This window comes from Acipenser ruthenus, chromosome 4 (genome assembly GCF_902713425.1).
Source record: "Acipenser ruthenus chromosome 4, fAciRut3.2 maternal haplotype, whole genome shotgun sequence".
NCBI classification, from domain to species: domain Eukaryota; kingdom Metazoa; phylum Chordata; class Actinopteri; order Acipenseriformes; family Acipenseridae; genus Acipenser; species Acipenser ruthenus.
The window spans coordinates 37,371,510-37,394,213 of record NC_081192.1 but is presented as its reverse complement, the minus strand read 5'-3'; the positions used below and the strand labels follow the sequence as shown (position 1 = coordinate 37,394,213).

General features: G+C 35.4%; 1 protein-coding gene across 2 annotated transcripts; it reads left to right on the top strand.

The window, feature by feature from the left end:
- The first annotated feature begins 33 nt into the window (after positions 1–33).
- LOC117400784 (pachytene checkpoint protein 2 homolog) lies at positions 34–17,170 on the top strand. Of its 2 annotated transcripts, none has more exons than XM_059022338.1 (14): positions 34–161; positions 872–965; positions 1,335–1,488; positions 1,584–1,713; positions 2,268–2,323; positions 2,908–2,998; positions 3,128–3,200; positions 8,634–8,697; positions 8,979–9,065; positions 13,222–13,328; positions 13,707–13,860; positions 14,230–14,342; positions 15,438–15,507; positions 16,715–17,170. In XM_059022338.1, exons 2-14 carry the CDS (start codon positions 880–882, stop codon positions 16,808–16,810), a joined length of 1,281 nt encoding a protein of 426 aa, XP_058878321.1. In that variant the 5' UTR covers positions 34–161; positions 872–879; the 3' UTR covers positions 16,811–17,170. The 2 variants fall into 2 exon arrangements, with proteins under 2 accessions (XP_058878321.1, XP_058878320.1); XM_059022337.1 differs by having other exon boundaries at positions 41–191.
- The last annotated feature ends 5,534 nt before the right edge of the window (positions 17,171–22,704 follow it).

Below are 22,704 nucleotides of genomic sequence, written 5' to 3'. Positions count from 1 at the left end.
CCACCTTACTCACCTCATGCAGTTCCGGAGCGCGCTTTGCGCGCCGAATTCAAGTTGCTGCTGCTGCTGCTGCTGCAGTCAGGATAAGGAGTTTACACTACCGCTCTAGGTTGAATTAAAACTATCAGCACTATTAGGACTACTTAGGTTGTCAACAGTAGGTACGTTTTAAACATTTCGGTTCGAAAAAGGTAATGTGAACATTTCTTTATTAACAAAACTAAACACTTTTCTTCTATAGAATAAAAAACAAACACAGCCGCCCTTGTTACTGGGCAAACGCACAGAACAGTACGTGAACTTGGCATAAGCCCGTTGTACATATTTTGCTGCCTTTACATAATTTTGAGCAATTGCCATGCACTTCTCATTTCACGTTTCCTTTTTTTCCAATACTGTACATTTACGATGTGTGCTTGCAGTCACTAAGACTTCGTTAATTTAAATGTTGACAGGTCTGTGGGGTCACGTGGTGAAAGACGAAACCTTTAGATTAAGCAGTTGTATGCAGAGCTAACTAAAAAAAGGACATTCTATTTAAATGTATATTTATATTTAAATATATTGTAAATAAAAAGTTAATTGTACTTGTACAGAAATATCTACCATAAAAAAAAAGTTGACATTGATCTAATGCAGTCAACTACAGTTTATTGACAGACATTCTAATCTAAGACAAACACATACCTCATTAAATCTAAATATATTATTTTAAATACAAATTAAAACATTTAGTTAATACTGAGATGTAGTTTCTCTTGGGTGACAGAACCACTCTTACAGTAACAGACGATTAACGCCTTGACCGGAAAATTGTTATTGGAATATAAACTGTTGTTTTTTGTAATTGCACTTTCTTTGTGTTTCACAGTAAGCGAGATGGATGGAACAGGAGATTTAGGGCAAGATCTGTCCAATGGTAACGCATTGCAGATACACGTTGAAGTTAATGTTAAGCCTTCAAGGTAAGTTTTGGTTTGAGTTGCCATAATGACACATTTAATGCAAGCCAGATCAGGTGTAAACCCTGGGCCATATTTTGTAGTTAATAATATCTGTGGATATAAAGTTGTTTTCAGTACATTAAAGAAGTTCAGCTGTTTAGTTTTCTACAGAGTGCTGAAAATTGTGTTGTTTCTTTTTTCTGTGTAGTGAGCCACACAACAGTACAATGTGGAAACTATTAGTCACAAAAAAGCTTGTGACCATTAGTCACAAAACAGCTATATCTGTGTACAAATCACTGCATGTTTTATGAGTTTTAATAGAAACTGCTTCAATTTAAGTGGTTGGTATTGATCAGTCCCTTAACCTGTGTCTGGTTATTTTCCTAGTGTGGTGAAGAAGGAAGCTGTGAGACATCATGTCCTGGAGTTGCTGAAACAACACAGGATGGTGATTGGGGATTACACCTGGAAGGAATTTGATGATGAATTCCTGGTGAAACATATTGAATCTGTGGCCATTGTTGATACAGACCTCAGAAAAGTAAAAGCAAAAGCTCTTTTTTTTTTACCTTACCGTAACTCACTGTAAATCCATCATAAGGCAGATCTCTTATGTACAGTTTTCCTTGTTCACAGCCAATTGATCTAAACAGTTGCTGCCTATCCATTCACATTTTCACTTTAAGTGAGGAGGAACCCAGCACAGAGAATCTAGAAGAGGAGGATGATAACTTAATAGCAGCAAATCACTGGCTCTTACCCTCTGGTATGATCACTACATTGCCATCTTGTTCTATATATGTACTACACCATAATAATAACTGGTGAGCAATTTTTTCAATGGGCTAATCCAGTTGATATTTGCCATATTACACAGCTGGTTGATACGGGAAACACGCGCTCATTAACACTAGCAACAGAGTGACCCCAGTGACAGCTGTCAAACTGAAAGGAATTCCAACCGTACCTCACATTCTTACTGTTTTCTCTCTCTCGCTTTTCAGCCAGGAAAGAAAATTGCTCACCAGAGATTATAAAAAATACTGCATGGGGTAGAGTGTGATAAATGAGAATTCAATGTCCACCCTGGGATGTTTGGATAAACTTATGTGGCATCCCACCCCTCGGGTGGGCATTACATTCTCATATCACCCACTACCCCATGCATTATTCTCTGTTTATTACACTTGAAACTGTAACCATGTTTAAGATTATTTAATTAAATAATTAAGAGGTGTGTGCATATTAGCAAAATAAATATATCGCTATGCTGTATAACTGAATGCAGATGTTTAAACAGTTGTTTTGTGTGTTTTGTAGCTGCATTTCATGGTATCTGGGAAAGTCTGGTGTATGAGAGTGAAATTAAAACACAAGTAAGTAATGGTTTGTCATTGGTGTTTACTTAGCTGTTATGCTTTATAGATACTCATATTAATACAATGTTAAATCAAACCTGCACTCTACCTGTAAAGAAGGATGTGATGCACTAATTGGTAAAGTATAGTTCATATTGCATGGCCTATATCACATGATTTAGTTTCCTTTTAATTCACAATACATGTTATTCTGCCCTTCCTTGCCATGATACCGGCTTTAGACTTCACAAGGTTCTGGACAGTGTCTCACAGTTAACCTGTTCAGTCATCCATATTTCATACTTGATAAGCCTCTCCATCACTAACTGTATGCGACCACAGCTCTTTCTTGGCAACCACTTTTTCTTTGTTTTGCCATTGCTGATAGTCTGATGACTTAGGTCTTGTAGCAGCCTACCAACATACTGTAACTGTCATTGCTTGACATGCACAAACTATCATGCCTTGTTCGAATGCTGTTACATCTTTAGATTTCCCCATTTCTGGTACACTTGTTTGTTTACAATTGTGCTGCTTCCACAGATTTATAATGCTGCAGGGATCACACATTGCATAACATGTGTTAACTTTGTGTTTTCCAGCTGCTGGACTATGTGTCAACCACTATGTTATTCTCAGACAGAAGTGTGGACAGCAACCTTATATCCTGGAACAGGGTTGTACTTCTACATGGTAAGGTTGGCTGATCTTGATTAAGATATATATATATATATATAGTATACTCGCCTTTCATTTTTATTTAAGCAGGTTTGGTTAGAGAGATACTGTACTGAAAAAGCCCCACTTATGTTTCTGGCACAGGTCCCCCGGGAACTGGGAAGACATCATTATGTAAAGCTCTGTCTCAAAAGCTTGCAATTAGACTTTCACAAAGGTAGGTTCACTTTGAGCAATGCAGAGGCAAAATTATTTCAAATCTTATGCTACTCCTTCAATTGTGCCAATTTGTTCTTTCATATAAAAAGTAAACAACTTCTTATCGATAATCATAATTGTCGTCCGTAACTCATTGAAGCAGGAAGCGGCTGTGCATTGAGCAGTAAGCTGCACGTGACGCATAAAACGTGGTCTGTGCCATGAGCACATTGGGAATTTAAGTATTGATTTTAAACAATATGCTTAGGGGTCATTCCGTGTCGAATCAACCAAAATCCAGGAAAATCCCTGCCTCAAGATTTTGATTTTGATTACATTTTGTGTAGTGGAAGATACAGGTCAGGTATGAAACCAGGCCAGATATTTAAGCTCAATGATGAAGATTTGTTGAGATACACCCCCTTTTGTAAGAGGGGGTGAGGTAGGTAGTCAGACTTGAAACGCATCTCATTTTGGAGTGATTTTGAGGATCTAAAAATGATATTTAGAATGTCAGTAGCCCTATGAATGCTTCTGTACAGATAGCCAGGTAGGTCTTCTGTAGAATTCATGCAAAGTTCTACAGTATACGCTATAGTACTTCTGTGTTGCTGGGGGCTTTAAAATTGAAAAATTGTCCAATTGTCAAATTCCAGAGTGATTTTTAAGTGCATGTTCCTTCTAAAGCAGAAGTGATATCACTTTCAAATTACTTAGGTGTGCTCATAATTTAACTGACTTTCTATATGCAGCTACTGTCTACCTACTTTACTGTCTGATTTAATGACCCCACAAAAAGGCTTCAAGATGAAAGTATTGAAAATGGCCCCATCTTTGAAGGGCTGAAACTCACCTTTGGTGGGCTTACAGATGAGGATTTGTTGACCTCTTATTTTCTTCTTTGTTGCCATCTTTAAAAATGGATTCTTACAAAGTTCTGAAACAAGCATTCATGAGTTATAGATGAGCATTTGAAGGACTTGTGGTGAAATAATTGACTTGGTAATCTGTCTCTTTCACAGTTTAATAATTCTCTGTCCAGGTGGGGCACCACCACTATATAAAGACAGCAAGTCACAATCCATCACAAGACTCATTCAAAAACATGTCATAAAAACGATATCTGTTCTGCCCATATCATTTTAAGTCGGATTTCAAAAACATTGTCACACGCAGTTGTTCCTGTAATTTAGATATCCAAAAACAGCATGAATACCTTTTTCTATACCACTGGAAAAAACAGATGGAGACCGATCTACCAAGTCAATTATTTCACCACAAGTCATAAATAGAAGAGAGTTGCATAAATAGAAGAGTTAACTTTTAATGGAGGGATAGGTGGTTTATTTTATTAAACTCTCTGCATACAAGCAGCAATGTTTTAAAAACCTAGATTGATTCTCTTAATGGTAGATTCGCCACACAAGCAAAGAAAACAAATGCTTCCAGGTAACGTTGGCACTTGTTTCGTTATATTAATACATTTGGTAGCACTTCTTTTTTTAATGAAAGTAAACATCGAATTAACATAACAGTTTAAATAAGAAAGAAGAATTATGTATTTTTATAGGAAAACTGCATAATGTATTAATATACTAATTACAATAGGTGTGTTTTTATACTAACGTTTGTTCTGGGCACCCACCAGAAATTAAAAAACTAGGCGCATATACTGCCTTTTTTTTTTTTTTCTCCCCCTAAACTCAGTGACTTAGACTGCTGGTTGTCGTGTTGCTCAAGTATAAATTTGATAAATCACAAGAATTTTAAATATTTTATTTATTTGGCCGATAATCACGATTATCTTGATAATTTACAGACGGTAATCAATATCTGAAAATGTCATTGTCGTCCAAACCTAATTTATAATCAAACACAGACAAAACCCTGAGTAGTTAGTGGAGAAACTTGCCTAGTTTAGACAAGGATTGAATTCCTTCCTACCAATGACATCTGCTAATCCTCTATTTAAACCCCAAGCCTTGAGTTTGCTCTCTGTCTTACGTTTTTTTGTTTTCCAACTTCCTCCTCCCCTCCTCCTCCACAACGCTTCCTCTTCTATTCAGCTACTCCACCTCTGCAACTGTGCCCTCCTCTGCAACGGTCTCCCTCTTGGGGGTAAGTGAAGCTCACTTCCCAACCTTAGAAGCCCAGCTACAGCTGGATTCGTCCTCCATGAGGAAGGTTTTCCGCGAGTCAAGGGGGACCCCCGGCCAAATTTAACTATCACTGTCAACTTCCCATTCTCTCCCCCTTGGTGGGGAAGTATCTGTTGCTTCCCAGCCTTGGAGACCGAATGGTTTGGTCTCACCTCCGAGAGGGCGGCTTACTGCAAGCTAAGAGGAATCTCCTAAGCACATATCTTCTATTATCAATTCCCGAGGTCTCTTCCTCTACGCAGCCCTCAATCATGTCCAGTGAATACTTGAGTACTCAAAATAAAACACATAAACACACAATACATTACTAAGTAGAAATATACTCAATTCATTTGTAAAGCAAATGGCAGAATTCACTGGCTACAACCAGAGAACACTTAACAAATAAGTACTGTAGCTTTAAATGGCATTTTAATATATTTCTTTACATCACAAAGCCTCACATAATGTCAGTCGCCTCCCTCGCTGTATTTTTTTTATTTATTACATTTATATAGCGCTTTTTATACAAAAGTATCGCAAAGCACTGTACAGTACATAGCAGAAAAAAACAAACCACAATACATTTATATAGCATGTCACACATACAACTGCCACAGTCAGACCATTTAAATAACAGTATACACATAATACAAAAGCAGCAATTTTAAAGTTACATTAAAAACCCACAAGAAAGCCATTTTATGAAAGTGTGTTTTTAGTCTTGACTTGGAACTTGGAACTGTAACGGTCCCTGCTTCCCTGACAAACGAAGGTAGAGCATTCCATAATTTAGGAGCTCTACAAGAAAAAGCCCTACCTTCCATGTTGCTTTTGTTGACCCTAGGAATAACCAGCAGCCCTGCATCCTTTGATCTCAGAGTGCGGTTTGGAAGATACAGGGTCAGTAACTCCTGCAAATAACTAGGTGCTAATCCATTCAGGGCCTTGTACGTTAACAGCAAAATCTTACAATCAATCCTATACAGGGAGCCTGTGTAAAGAGGCCAAAACAGGGGTAATGTGTTCACTTTTCCTGGTTTTAGTCAGAATTCTAGCGGCGGTATTCTGAACAAGCTGCAGGCAGGATACCACACGTTTCGGACACCAGAAAAAAAGTGCATTACAATAATCAATTCTAGATTAAACAAAGGCATGCATTAGTCTTTCGGCATCAGTTATTGAAATAATTGGTCCAAGTTTGGCTCTATTTCTCAAATGGTAAAAAGATACTTTAGTAACTTCCCTAATATGAGTCTCAAGTGACAGATCAGGATAAAAGATAACCCCTAATTTTTTGTTTCAGTTTTGATGAGAGACAGCAAGGGTCGAGCTCATGTAATCCCACATTTCCTTTTAGTTGGTTCTGTGATCCCACTAGCATAACATTTGTTTTATCTGAATTCAACATTAGAAAATTCTGTGACATCCAATGCTTGATGTCTGTAAGGCAAGTAGCTAATAACACCCTGGCAGAAGAAATTCTTGGCTTTAGGGACAAATATAGCTGGGTATCATCAGCATAGCAATGGAAGTTCACTCTGTGTCTGTGGATAATGTCACCTAACGGTACCATATATAATGAAAACAGCAAGAGACCTACAGTGGAGCCCTGTGGAACACCATAGACAACTTCCGATAATGCCGATTTTACCTCCCTAATAGAGACAAACTGAAACCTATCAGAAAGATAAGATTTGAACCAGGATAGGACAAGGCCAGACAGGCCTACTGTGCTTTCAAGACGATTCAGTAGGATGGAATGGTCTACAGTATCAAAGGCAGCACTTAGATCAAGAAGAATTAATACTGATTGAAAGCCTGAGTCAGAGCTTATCAGCAGATCGTTCACAACTCTGACAAGGGCCGTCTCGGTGCTATGTGCTGCACGAAAACCACACTGAAACTTCTCAAATATACCATTAAGAGTAAGAAATGTTTGTAATTGAATTGCAACAACTCTCTAGAACCTTATCTAAGAATGGTAGGTTGGAGATTGGCCTATAGTTATTGAGGACTTTAGGGTCCAAATTGTGTTTCTTAAGCATAGGCTTTACCACAGCTACCTTAAATGCTGACGGAACTATAACGGAGGAAAGTGAAGCATTTATAATTTTTAAAATGTGGGTATTAATTACACCAATAACATATTTTAATAGTTTCGTAGGAATAGGATCAAGAGAGCATGAAGTAGCTCTCATATGTCAAACTAGTTCTGTCAGTTCATGTAAGGTAATCAAAGAAAAAGCCCCCATAATAGCCTTAATAGGTGTAGTTAGTAAAATTGCTGGAGTCCTTAATAGAAGGTGTCTGTGGAATCTCATTCTGATGTCTAGTATTTTATTTTTAAAGAAATGTAAGAAGTCATTGCAGCTGTGAGAGGAGCCAATGTCAAGGGTAGGACTCTTAGGGGAAGGATTAATTAATGTATCTAGGGTAGCAAAAAGAAATCTAGGATTATTTTCTATTTGTTTCAATTAAATTAGAATAATATGATGATCTAGCCAACGCCAGAGCCTTCCTGTATTTAACCATGAACATGCAATTTAGATTCCCGCCATCTCCGTTCTATTTTACGACCCTCATATTTCATCTTACGAGTTGTATCATTGAACCACGTGAGCTTTTTTTAGAAGACACTCTCCGAGTTTTGATTGGAGCTACAGTATCTAAGATACCAGTCAAGGTGGTGTTGTAGGTATTAACCAGCTCATCTACTGATGAGGACTCAGAGAGTGGTAATGAGCTCAAGACATTAGAAAACTTAACAGCAGTTGAAGAGTTAATTACCTGGGATTTAAATGTACGACCCACAGTCTTTGTAGATACTGGCAGATTCACCTAAAAAAGAATGGCAAGATGATCAGAAATTGTAAGATATAGGGTTATGACGTTCTTAACAGCTAAACCACAAGAAATTACCAGATCTAAAGTATGGCCACAATCATGTGTAGGACCTTTGACATGCAGGATATAATCTAAGGAATTCAATAGCCTCAAAAATTCCAAGGAGTTAGAATCAGAATCAATGTCAACATGAAGGTTAAAATCACCCAATAAAAGAATCCTCCCCAAATTCAGTCAGAAATAGCAGGACTATCATTCATAAAAAAAAATCTCTTCAAAACTCACACCCCTAGATGTAAGTATTCTTAATTTTCTAAATATATTGTAAAATTATTGGTTAAAGTGTTACTTTGTGTTTTAAACTCTACAGCCTGTTAAGTAACATTTATTGCATGCAAATTAGTTATAGCATTGTTTCATTTGTGCCTAAAATAAAAGTAATGTAAATCTTCAACATGTTGTTTCAGATACAGATATGGACAGTTTGTTGAGATAAACAGCCACAGTTTATTCTCTAAATGGTTTTCAGAGGTAAGGGTGCCACTTTTTGATTTAAGTGCGTGTTTTTTGTCGGGTGAGTTGATAATACATAGACGTTAAAAAAATAAAAATTATATAGTATATCTGTCCTTGCTGCTCTTTTTCAGTATCAATAAATAATAAACCTTTTGTTAGCTCTTGAGAACAAACTGGATGGTCCTTATAGACAGCGGTTTCTGTGCATTAGTTTGACAAGCTGGTTAATTGTGGCATTCACAGAATATTGTTACTAATGTAAAATAACAGTACTGTACCATACATTTTTTTTCTAGAGTGGTAAACTAGTAACCAAGATGTTCCAGAAGATTCAGCAGTTAATTGATGATAAAGATTCCCTTGTTTTTGTACTTATTGACGAGGTAAGGGGGACCCTCTCTTCTCTGTTACTTCAACTGTCACACTGAAGACGTATTGCTTAGCTAATTTTGCAGTTACATTTATCATTCTTTTTTATTCAACTGTTGCTTCCCTTCCAAATGGTGAACTAGAGAAATACATACTTATTACTTAATTTAATAATGGATTGATGTTGCCCAAAAACTACTTTTTTATTACTCCTAACTATCCATGAAAATACCTGCATTTCTACCACTTTTGGCTGTAGACTAAGGCGTTAGGAACTCTACTGCCCTAAGGTTTTTCCATCTCAGTTTACTGGTCTGTTGATGGTATTTAGGCAGAAGCCCAATAGAAGAGTGCCTTTTGATTTGATGACTCATCAGTATCTGATTGTCTCTATACATGTTATTTATGGGCTGAATAATAGTTCTACCCATTTTGGTTTTACAATAGCAACTGTATAGTTTGAACATTTAAATTGTATTTATAACCCATTTGTGTTTACGGCATTATTTGTTTCAATAGAAAAATGAGCTACTGTTATTTAATTTACAGTAAATGCAAGCTGTTTTCATTAATCCAGACATCTGGTTATTTCTTCGTACAACTTGTGAAGTTTGGCTTAGTGAGGGACTACATTAATGTTTGAATTAGCAAAACAGGAATGTTGTTTCATATATATGTAGTTCCTTTATTATTTCCGTTAAGTTCAACATGCATAAAAAGCAATCTCCATATGTTAAAACAACATTACTTATCAATATCAATTGTCAATCTTTATTTACACCCCCCCATATATATACAGTGCACTCCGTTTATAAGAATTACTGATATATGAATCAACCGCAATCAAAACCACTGGGACAAAATCACATACGAACCAATGTAAAATAATCTGCTTGTAAGAATCAAGCAATCCGCTTATAAGAATCATTTTGGGGCAAACTGACTGTATGTAATACGATACTGTATCAAGTGCAATGACGTGTACAACCAATGCTGTATTTGAATTTGGTCACATCTTGAATGATTAGGCACGTACTCAGCGTGTGCAGTATAATCCCTGGTCCGCAGTGACTCCCAGTAGAAAAAAGCAAGTCGTGCGGTTTATGTGTGTCGACATGGCTGGAAAAAGAAAGATGTGCGACTGCATTGTACAGGTATTTTTTGTGTTCTCTGTTAGTGAAAATGTGTTAATAGTGAATACACATTCATTGAATGCATACTGAGTACAGCACTGCTGTTGTGTGATATGCATGTAGAGGAAAGGGGGTTGCATAATGGGGGGATGGGGTTGCAGAGCTTTGCATCTCTGCTTCGTGAAAAACTGTGAGATTTGCATTGCAACTGAATAAAAGCAAGCCACAGATGCTTAAATGCAGTGGTAGTCCTGACAGTAAAATACTGTAATGTCATTTTAATTCAAAGGCCATTACACGTAACACCACACAGCAGTTAAACTAGGCACCCTCACGAGACGATCGCTTCTCAAGTATACTGTAGTCAAATAGGATTCTGCAGCCTTGAGTAAACATAATACTAATGTAACACTTAATGTATTTGCTTACGATTGTAAGTCGCCCTGGATAAGGGCGTCTGCTAAGAAATAAATAATAATAATAATAATAATAATAATTGTGATCTTGTAACACGTTGTTCACACAGGTTTTGATTATTTTGATGTATTGTCCTCAGTGATTGAGCACCATTGACATTTGTATACTGTTTTTAAACTACTGATGCGCAGAGGCACGCTTTTGCTAATTGTAGTCATATCGATCCGCTTTTAAGAATCCGCTTAAAAGACTCAAATCATCTGGGACAGATGTAATTCTTATAAATGGAGTGCACTGTATATATATAATCAGGACTAGAAGTTAACTTTTTAAGGCAGTAGGAGGATTTGCTACCTGCCTGGAAAGTAGGTAGCAAAATGGTCTTATTCGGTAATCGGTAGCGATGTATTCGACTAATTATTATTATTTATTTCTTAGCAGACGCCCTTATCCAGGGCGACTTACAATCATAAGCAAATACATTTCAAGTGTTACAATACAAGTAATACAATAAGAGCAAGAAATACAATAACTTTTGTTCAAGCAAAGTACAAGTGTGACAAACCACAATTCAATAATACAGACTAATAATTATATATAAAAATCATTTTAAAAATGAACACCTACCCACTGTTTTAAATAGACTGAATGTCCCAAACTATCACATAGTAGGCCTATATTAAATCCGAAGGTATTTATTGAAACCACCTGGTGCTCAACTGAGTAATGGAACTAATGCAATTCCTTGTTGAAATGTAAGTTCTACAAGAATGCAACCATATTTGTCATCAAAGCATTTGATATGCCATCAGTATGGTTAACCAGGATATGTTTCATCTGTGCAAATTAAGTGGTACGAAATTATCCTCTTATCTGTCTTCTGTCGTTGACTGAGATTTCGTTAACCAACAAATCATAAAAAATAAAAAAAGTGTGCCACATTATCATTTAATCCTGCATTGTATGACCTTATAAATGATAAGGTTACAACCATAACTGAGCTGTTTTGAAAAATGAAAGCTAATTCTAGCACGGTACCGCTACATTTAAAAGTTTCATGCTACGTGTTACACAAACTGGTTTGTTCATAAATGTATACTCCCACCCTGTCTTTTCACTGTATTTTTAAATGCTGTACAATTTTGAAGAAATTAACTAAGTAGTAATAACAGAATAAGGGATATCAACCAAGATTAAAAAAAAAAAAAAAAAAAAAAAAAAAAAAAAAAAAACACATGCTGGGTTTGTTTTATTAAACAGTGACATTAGTTAGCTAAGTGTGTAAGTTTTATAGTTTGTATAACATTGTTAAAGCACACGTTTCACTAGTTAAACAGAAGTACGCAAGGTAGTGATAATCTATTATAAAACAGATAGATAAATTAATGCACCTCAAGATTGTATTTCATCTATATTCGTACTGATAAACAAGGAAGCCGTTACTTGGATCATGGTAACGTTATAGCTGTTTGCGCCAGTTTTCTTTTTTCATAGTCAGAATTCTGATAATGTAATAATCTACCTATTATGTGTTCATTTTTAGCGTGAGTGAAACTAGTGTTAACATTATAACAAAACCAGAGCCAACATTCTCCATGACAGATTAAATTAGCATTTTATAGACACTCGATAAACTTAATATCCTTTTAGGTCATTGCCTGTTGTATTAAAAAATCACAATGTTTTTACAATTATTTCATTTTACATTTGGTCTATAAAATAAACTTCATACCTTGAAATTGTGTGCACGTTGAGATTTGTGACAGTATTTGTACTCCACTGTCAAAAACTCCAATACGATTTGCAATGTGGGCCTCGCGCATATCTACATTGGGCGGTACAAACCTCAGTCATCTACAAATCAGGAAGCTCCAAATTAGCAATGGTTTCCAGCTTTATGAAAGATAATCAGGGCCGGATTAATAGGCTAATAAGGCTATAGCCTTAGGCCCTCATATTTTGTAGGCCCTCCCCTCCATTCCATATTGAAGTAACAGCTTTGTGACGGTCATCGTAATTTTTTTCTCTCATTAGATATTGCTTTGTACAAATTGACGTCATTAGCGACACGAATTGTAGCACCCTCATGGTCAGTTAGCAAACTGTCTTCAGCCTTCACTAGTTGTACACTGTCTCTGCAGCAGCGACCCATTTTTCAAGCCATTTCAATCTGCCTGCCTGCGTTTTTATTTCCTTTGTTTTACGATCGCATTTGCTTGCTTTGTTGTACATAGTGCTATTTATTTATAGTTTATTGTATAGACATTTTACATTCTAACAGTATTTGTAATCATAATTTTGGAACCTTGTGGCCAGACGGATCGATTCTTCGGAAAGCAAGGTACAGGGCTGCAGTTTCCTAGTAACTGAAGACATTATATTCTGGGCGATGTAGCTGTTAGTGGAAGTTTTAGGGGAGGCAGGAGGGGATGCAGACAAGCTGTGCAGCAAAATTGCTATGCATATTTTTACGCATTAAATTTGAAAGTGCGTATTTCTGATTTTTTTAATGCGTAAAAACGGCAGGTACGCAGCTTATCTGGACCGCTGGTCATAACAATCTTTAGCTTATTATACATTGACTGCAAAAACGTAATGTTGCTGTGCTTTGTATGTGTAGGTTGAGAGTCTTACTGCAGCCCGCAGTGCTTCACGGGCCGGCACTGAGCCATCTGATGCCATACGTGTAGTTAATTCTGTTCTGACACAACTTGACCAGATTAAAAGGTAGGTGCTTCTGAAATGTAAGATCATACTTAGTCATAAGTTAAAGCACTAATCGTCTGTTACTAATAATGCACATCTGGTTTGTGTCTGCTATACAAAAAGAACCAGTCATCCATTTGGAGTGTGTTATTTCTTTTTCTATAAGAAGATAACAAGACTGAAACCAAGGTGTAGAACTGTCAATATCATATAACTATACAAGTTGAAGATCAGGGCATGACATCCTATAATTCTCCTTTGCACATGTAAGGCTAGGAATCATGTGAGCAGGACAAGCTTCAACAAAGCATTCTGGTCATCCTTCTTTTGCAACATGAAAATAATATATGATTGTGAAATCTCAGTGTTTCTCCATATGATTGTGTCTCAATTGCCTAGGAATCCTAATGTTGTAATATTGACAACATCAAACGTCACAGAGAAAATAGATTTGGCTTTCGTAGACAGAGCTGATATTAAGCAATATATTGGCCCACCGTCTCCTGCAGCAATCTTTAAGATATACCTCTCTTGTCTGGATGAGCTAATGAAGGTAAGACTTTCAACATGACATGGCCTTCAGAAAATAAAAATATCTTTCAGAACTGTGTCATTGAATTGAACTTATGGCATCAGCACGATATATCCAGATTTGTTTTATTTTTTTATTGATATCAGTAACAGGAACACTGCTATGATTGTTTATACTGTATTAAAAATCAGAAGACCTTTTTTCCTTTTTTTTTTTTTTTTTTTACAAAAAGTTTCCAATTTATTTAGGTCTTAATGTTTTAATATTTTCCTTGTTGGATAGCAATATGAAGGACTGGTATATAAAATAATTGCATTTTTACCATTCATTGGTTATCAGCTTTTTCTGTATGCACATAAAATAACTGTACTAACCATTTTTTGTTTTTAGTGCCAGATAATTTACCCCAGACAACAGCTGCTGACACTAAGAGAGCTGGAGACGCTTGGCTTCTTGGAGAACAAAGTATCAGAGCTCAGTCTCCTCCTCAATAAAATTGCACAGTAGGTGTTTCCCTGTTTACATTCTTTGAGGATACATCATTCTATATGTAGAATTCGATTACGAAAAAAGAACCAACCTGTAGCGAGGTGCTTTATGCTACCTGAGGCAAATTCTGACACATATCATCGGATGGCAAAGGGCTTTATTCCAATGATATGTCAGTATCGATTTCGAAAGAATAAAACCATTGTTAATTTGTGCATATGAACATTTTCAGAAGTGAGGCGGCAGTTGTGTCCTGATAATTCTAAATAAACCGCAGGGAGAGCATTGAGCCTGTCTATGATGGGCATTCCGTATACGTTGGCAATTGACTGTACTACGGAATCTCAGATTCATTATCCCCCAATAATCAACCTGGAGGTGATCAGTGTGTGTTCTGAGGTACTCTAAATACTATTGTGAAACTGTTTGGCACTAATAATTAATGGTTGCTTTGTTATTAGCATTAGGCCTCATTTGTCAGATATTCTGTCGATGACTGGTTCATAATGTTACTGTATGGATAACCTATATGTACCCTGCTCTGTGTGCTTGTGTAGCCTGCAATGGAGAGTTTCCGGACCCTGTTCCACAATCCGAAAAGAAACTATGCCATCCCTTTGCGTGGAGTTCTGTGCAAAAACTCACTACAAGGCAGTGATTTGAGTGCAGTTGCAAGCTGAATCAATGCAGTGTGGAAAACTACTTGTCCTATCTTCATAAGTTTCTGTCATGTTTTACTTGCTGTTGAGCGCTATCCCCTTAAATAAAACAATTCTTCAATGGTAACCATGGACATACAATCGATGAGAAAGATGGTAACAGTTTAAAGATGTGCAGCAACACAGTCTTCCACCTGATAGTTTAAATAGAAACCAGAGATTTGTCAGAAATTAAACAGCAGGTTTGTTCTTGTCTTCCTTCAGATAAGTTTTCCTGGCTGAGTTTAAGTTCAAGTCATTTTGCTGTATATTTTTTTAATAACAGTGTTTGCGGGAGCAAATGTTAGTTTGACGACTTTTTTAAATGATCTCTACTAAAGCAAGACACTAACCAGTTAGACAAATGGGAATGTGAACTGGCTTGAACATTTTTTTGTATTTGTTTTGTAGGAAAAGTAAAGGGTTAAGCGGCAGAGCGCTGAGGAAGCTTCCTTTTTTGGCTCATGCTCTGTATATCCAGGTACTGTTTACTTTTTAATTATTTTACATTTTTTTGTGTAGATCAGCTGTGGACAACCTGAGATAATTTAGAGGTCAGAAGTAAATACAAAATAAAATAAAAATCATATTGAAGTCAAACATGTTTGTTATCCTATATTTTCTTTTAAACAAAAAACAGAAATGATTGCTTTTAGATGATATAATCACAATTAGAAAATGGATCGGACATTTCCTTTAACCTGATTGGTCAATATGAGGTCCCTAATCTCTGTTTAATCTTCCTCGCTTTCCTATATGCTAATTGTATTTATTTAAACCTAGTATATCCAATAAAGTAAAGAAAAATTGGAGAATAGTGTTTGCTGTCGGTGGAAATACAGTAACGACAGCAATAGCAACTGGTCTCCGGTTTGAATAACAAGGTGTAGAAATCAAACAATTGGATGCAGACTGATTATTTTCAGCATCATAATAACAACACAGGCCCTGTGCTCTGTAAACCAACAAAGCCAGGATGCTTTTAATAAACATTATGTGAATAAACAGCCTTAACAGATGTAGGCTACTAGATATTTAATTACTAAAACTTTCTTTTTTTTTTTTCAATTTCGCTCATACATTTTACAACCTAAAGTAATACTGAAACTTATACAAACCTGCTAATTAAAAAATAAAAAGCTACCGGTATATTTAAGAGGTACATAAAAACAAACAGATCACAAAACATGATCACCTTTGTGTACAAGGTGCCTGAACTGATTATTTTTTTTTTGTATTGTATTAAATTATTATTTAGGCTATCGGAAATATCCACAATGCGACATTGTCCACCCTTGGAAATATAAAGGTTGTACAGTACACATATCACTGGTGTGGATCAAAGTGTCTATGTATCTGGGGAGAATTTAAACTCTACAGTACAGAAAAAAAAAGTGTTTAACGCTTTGTGATTGATATATCCGCAGGATACGCTTCTTTCATCATTTCAGCTGATTTTTGTTGTATACATTTGATGGATTCCCCCCCGTGTAGTTGCACTTTAATAGAATTAGCATCCAAGGAAAGTTAATATATTAGCTTTATACTAAGTCCTTCAACTTTTTTTTTCATCTGTTTGGTTTACAGTTTAATTACAGCTTGCATTGTTTAAAAATAATGTTTTGGTATCAAGTAGGTATGTTGCTCATGCCATTTTTGTTCTAAATGTTACTGTTTTATGTCCTTAGGCCCCAACAGTTACACTGGAAAAGTTTCTTGAAGCTCTGTCCCTGGCAGTAGATAAACAGTTTGAAGACAGGGCAAACCTGACAAACTGTGCGTGAGATGTTTGCATTGATTTTCTACTCTGTTTTGTGCAGATCGGTTATTCTTTAAGAAATATATATATATTTTTTTTTTTTCATTTGTCTGTAGAATGCTGTGAAATTTTAGAAAGTAAATGCAAAAATGTCAAAATAATAATCTTGCCATAAAACCCTGGTGCAATTTTACTTCAAATATATCTCAAGATTTCTAACTATTCCATTTTTTTTTGGCATTCTAAATTGTTTAACTTAACAGGTTTTCATGAAGAGTTGTTAGGGTTAGGGTTAGTTAAGTTGTATTGTGTGGCTTGCCATACAGCATTGTATTAAATGTGCTGAAGCTTTTTTTGTTAAAATATATATTACACAAAAAACAAATGAATCATGCTACATTTTTTTTGTCTCATCTGTTTGTGTTGTGAGTAATAGAATTATTAACTGAACTTGAAGGTTTTTAGAAGTATCTCCGTTCCATAAAAATGTTATTTATGCGTATTGTTCAATCCACTATTTGAAAGCCAAATACAAATTAAACAAATATTTTGTGGTGCATAACACAATATGGTTTAGGGGCCACCCAAAATTATTGACATTTTCTGATAGCATTTTCTGGCTTTGGAAATCCATGAGCCAATTAAATTACATAAGACAAAGACAAAGAGAGAAAAATATCCCTATTTTAATGTACAATATAGGATACAGTAAACCAGTCAAAAGTGTCTATTTTCACTTTCTCTGCAGTCAACATTTCCATTTACACTTTTGGGCGTGGGGGTGGGGGGGGGGGGGGGGGCACACTGTGTAAGCTTGCAGTAATTGATGGTCATTTTGGACAACCCCTTACACACCATGACCAGTTACCCTTTGTCTACATGGATTAACATTTTCTGAGACCAAATATTAGCCAATACAAATTACTTGGCTCAACCTGTTGATGGATTTCATTATTTAGGTACCACGTAGCTAATCTAGTACATTTTTTACTAAGCCACAATGTAGTTATGTAAACTATAAACATGTATGCTCCGGATGCTACTTCAATTGATTCCACTTTTTGTACTTCAGTTGCAAAGTGGCTATTCTCTTTCTATGTAAAATAAATTGTTCTAAAGTAAAACAATAAAAAATACTTTAAAACTATGTTTGACCCTGTTCTTTCTTTTCAATCAAATCCTTTAGGCTAGATGGCAACACAGGACTATCCAGTTTTGACATGGAGTTTATAACTTGCCTTGTGTGAGCAAAGTTAGTCCAGTAAGCCATTATCTTGTATACTGGTGTGCTTGGTCTTAAATATCCTCATAACCCCACATTAAAAACAACCCTGGTTTCAGAAAACACAGTTCAGACTAAATGAGTAACACATGGTACAGAAATTAAAGTACATGCTTTTACTTACAGATCTGTGGTGTTGCTATCGGTTTCCAAAGTACAAACTAGGTCTTCAGCATGGTTAGCTACAATCCATTTGCTTCATATGATATCAGAATAAGGCAGGATATACAAAGTAGTTACTGTGTATGTGCAAGAATTTCTGTAGTTAAAAAAAAAAAAAAAGAAACCAGAATGCATCATAATAAATGTTCACCGATATTTGACCTATAAACAATTAATTTTAAGTGTTATTTTTGTAATCTAGTGTTCTCACCTAGAGTGTCTTAAATTCCTTTGTGCTGTACTAAAAGTAGGGCCACAGGGAGACCGTATCTGTTGCCATTTGCAATAATTCTGGAGAATTTTGTTGTATTTCTATTAAAGATGAGCTCCACTAGAGGGCAGCATCTATTATCTATTTTAAGACACACTCACACTGTTTAAAAATACATACATTAATAAACATGAGATGTGTTTTAATGACTGCAGTATAAAAGACCAAAGACCTAATCACAAGTAATACGGACAGAGTTGTTCAGTCTCTATTTCCATTCAAAGACAAGCCTTTCTGAGATATTTTTTCAGCAATAAGCCATTTTTAATGGTGGTTTATTCACTTCGGGGTTGTCAGGTCAAGATCCCCAAAACTGTGTGTTGATCCTGTAAACTAGGATAATTTTGAATCTGCTTTGTACATTATAAGCAAGTTTTCAAAAACAGGTTCACAATTGTACTGTGTTCATATACAGTACAGTGGATATATATGTATATACAGTACATCAAAGCATAGATTTTCCATTTTCATCCCTAGCCTCAAGAGCTGTCAGTCACTAATTCACATTTACAATAATCTCGTCGTCTTGACGCAACAGTTCATTTCTAGAGTACAAAGAGGGAACGCTGTCCTTACAAAAGTTACATAGTAAAAGCATAACAAAGTGTGAAAAGGAATAGTGAAAGCATAGGTATGGTAACGAATAGAAAAAAAAAACAACATGGTAAATGCATTGTATACTGATGGGAACACTGCAAAATAATTTATGTTTATGATAAGTAAATTTATGATAATCTCAAAGCTTCCAAAAACAAAATGATTATAACAGCTAAAGTTTCCCCAGGCTGTCTGTATTCCCATGGTGTGCATTCCATAAACATTGTTACTGTCTCTGCGTCAACTGTGGTTTTAATGGACAATGAAACATTTGTTCAACAATAACAAATTACTTGACCACAAAGGGCAAAAGCATTATTTTGTATGACAGCCTTGCTTGAGGTGTAAAGACATGCAATTAAAAGTATTTATATGTCAACAAAAATATACATGCTTTTGTTTAGGAATTAAAAAAAAAATCTCTCAAAACTCCTCACTCCTGATCTGAATATACCTTTCTGTTCCTGGGCCATCTGAAGCACAGACTGCTTTCTGTCTCACTGCTGAAACCCACTTACCAGACAGGAAGACTGAAGATCAACTGGAGCAACCTGTAGTACCAAAGCAACAGATTTTACCAAGCAACTGAACCCTGGAGGTAAGTGCCCAGCCTGGAGAATCTCCACCGGGATAACAAGATTGCAAAGTCCAAAGCAAACATCATGGTTATCCAGCCAAGATCAGCAAGTTTAGCGTGCATGAGGAATTGTGAGCCAGTGTGCATAACATAGTATAAGGCACTATAGCACAGCTGAGGCCACTTGATGAAAATGGGAATATGTGGTACAATTGTTCTATTGTTCTATAATAACTTTTACAATAATTACAAACATATGTTCTTTGTAAAGGCTTTTATTGTCCATGGAGATCCAGTCATTAAAGTCTCAATCAAAATTGCATTAAAACTGTTGTGGCATTAATAAGATGATTTTGACAAAGATAATTACTTATTCATTAGAGATATTTTTAAAAGGATGATCTAGTTTGTAAAAAAAATAAATAATATTTCTTGCATTACAGTCATACTCCTTTATATGTTTTGTTTTTTTAATAAGGAATTTATTATGGAGATAATCTATAATAAAGTAAGGATATTCCAGGTCTTGTCCCTAATTTTCATATTTAGTTCTCTAATTTACCATTTATTGTTGTCTCACTACATATTATCATTCAGGTTTAAAATACAGTGTGTTGATGTTAATCATAAAGATCATTAATGGTTTGATCTGCAAAAGCATTTCAATTCAAATTGCTTTCCAGTTCAACTATCATAATAGCCTCTATTGAATCAAGTGCAGGTTTCCCAGAGTTCCTTAATCTGGCTCTGAGCACAAAAGCATTGAACCATTTTAAAATTACATGACTATACTCAGCCAAAGTACTGTAAATTGTATGGTGTGCTATGAGCTGGTAAAAGAGAATAGACACTGCTAAATAAAACATACCACAATCAAGCAAAACGTTATTACCCTTCATAATATCCCAGTAAAAAAGTATCTTTTTAGTACAGTATTCTAATATGTTGAGCACTGACATCAACTTCTTAATAAGGAGTTCTCTGTTATCAGCCCAATTAAAAATCAGCCCAATAGTCAAATTATTCCAGCATAAAATAATGGGAGTGAATGGAATCTAAATAAGAAAAGGTAATAATGGACAAATGGCAAATGAAAAAAATGGGAAGGTTGCAAGCAAATTGCTCACTCCATATTAAATATAATAAATAGGCAATTTGCACACTGTGGATAATTGGGCCCAATGTATCTTGAGTTGCACATGAATAGTGCTTAAACTGTTCAATGTATTTTATACTATAGGGGTGCAGCTGTTTTAGGGACCTTTACGTTTCTTTGGCTTGGTTTACATGCAGTTTATCAGCTTCCAATTCTCTCTCTATTGTCGTGAGACTATGACGTGGCACGCACATATCACGCTATAGCAAGTGCGAAACCAGAACACAGTACTGTTATAAAGGGTGGGTAAATCATCTTCTCACAATAAAAAGCCACACAAATTGACTAAAACTTTTTGACATACCAAGCAATTCTTCATTAACAACTGAGATCTGCTGAAAGTAGCACTGGCACCCTTCTTTAAACAAATAGACAAAATAAGAATATGAGGGGTTTAGAGACCTCTTCATTAAGTAAGTTTTGTTTTACGTAACACCGTTTATTCAGCATTTATTGCCATTTGCAGCTAAAGAGCTTTATAATGTAATTGTTTTACAAGCAAGGTTATAAAAAATACTGAAGCTACTACAAAGTAAAAAAGCAGCCCTTTGCAAATAATAATAATAATAATAATAATAATAATAATAATAATAATAACAAAGCCCTTTCAAAGCATACAAATATATATTTTTATTCTTTACGCTTTTGTTATTTTTATGTTTGGTGATTGGTTGGTTGATTGCTTGAGCGACCTTGTATAGAGTTGAAGTAAAATCTGTTAACCCTAATTCAGGGCAGGGCATTTGTTTCAGAAGAACAACAATTCTGAGGAATTTGTTAAACTCATGGGGTTAATTGCAGCGTACCAAACTTAGTCCACTTGATGTGTCTAACTAGTGGATTAAGCAGGTTTAGTCCACTTGATTGGACTAAAGTTAGTACACCTTCTAATCTCGATTGTAGCGTACCAGAAGTGAATCATCACAGGTAGATCATCTGCTAAATCAGACTAAACAAAATCCTGATTGCAGCGTACCAAATCAGATTCGTGATGATCCTGTTCAAGTGGATTCACTTAGTACTGTGATGGATAAGATCAACTTAGTATATTTGCTTGTCTTAAGCATTTACTGCTTACATTTTATTTGTAGAGACATCTGCATTTTACCTCTGAAATGACTAGTACATCTGAAAACTTTATTCATTACATTTCTTATGTCCATCACGTTCGAGCAATCAGATCTGTGAGAATAAAGTCTTGCACAATACTGTATATGTGGGCCCTACATTTAAAATACACTTTTAATCATGTACCAAACTTGATACAGTTTTCAGTTTAACGCACTACAATTTCAGTTTATATGCTATGGTCCACAACTAATGGTCCATTATCACACAATTAAACTTTTCGGTGCCTATGCAGCAATTTCGACATCTTAAAATGCAAGTGTGATCTGCCAGCTTGAAATATGCACAAAAAGACATGACATTTATTTTTACTTAAATATGTTTGATGTAATAAAAATGTGTCTTTCTTTTTGTGCAGGGATCCCTTTATATATTTATCTGCCACTGAAATCCACTCAGATTAGTAAAGAAGGGTTTATACAGTTATTCTAAATATTTTGCATCACCTAGAATTTTAGGATTGAGACATTATATATATATATATATATATATATATATATATATATATATATATATATATATACACAGTATATATACATATACTTTAGATATTTTATTTAATATCATGTAATCAAAGTTTAAAATTATGTTGCAAAAGTCTACTGGAAGCCATAATAGTAGGGCATATAGTATTTCATGTTAGATTTCGAAATGTCACATTTTTCAATGTGTTGTTTTTTGGTTAAATATATGGAAAACTACAAAGCAGTATGTAATTTAATATATTAACGTAATGTTATTTAGCA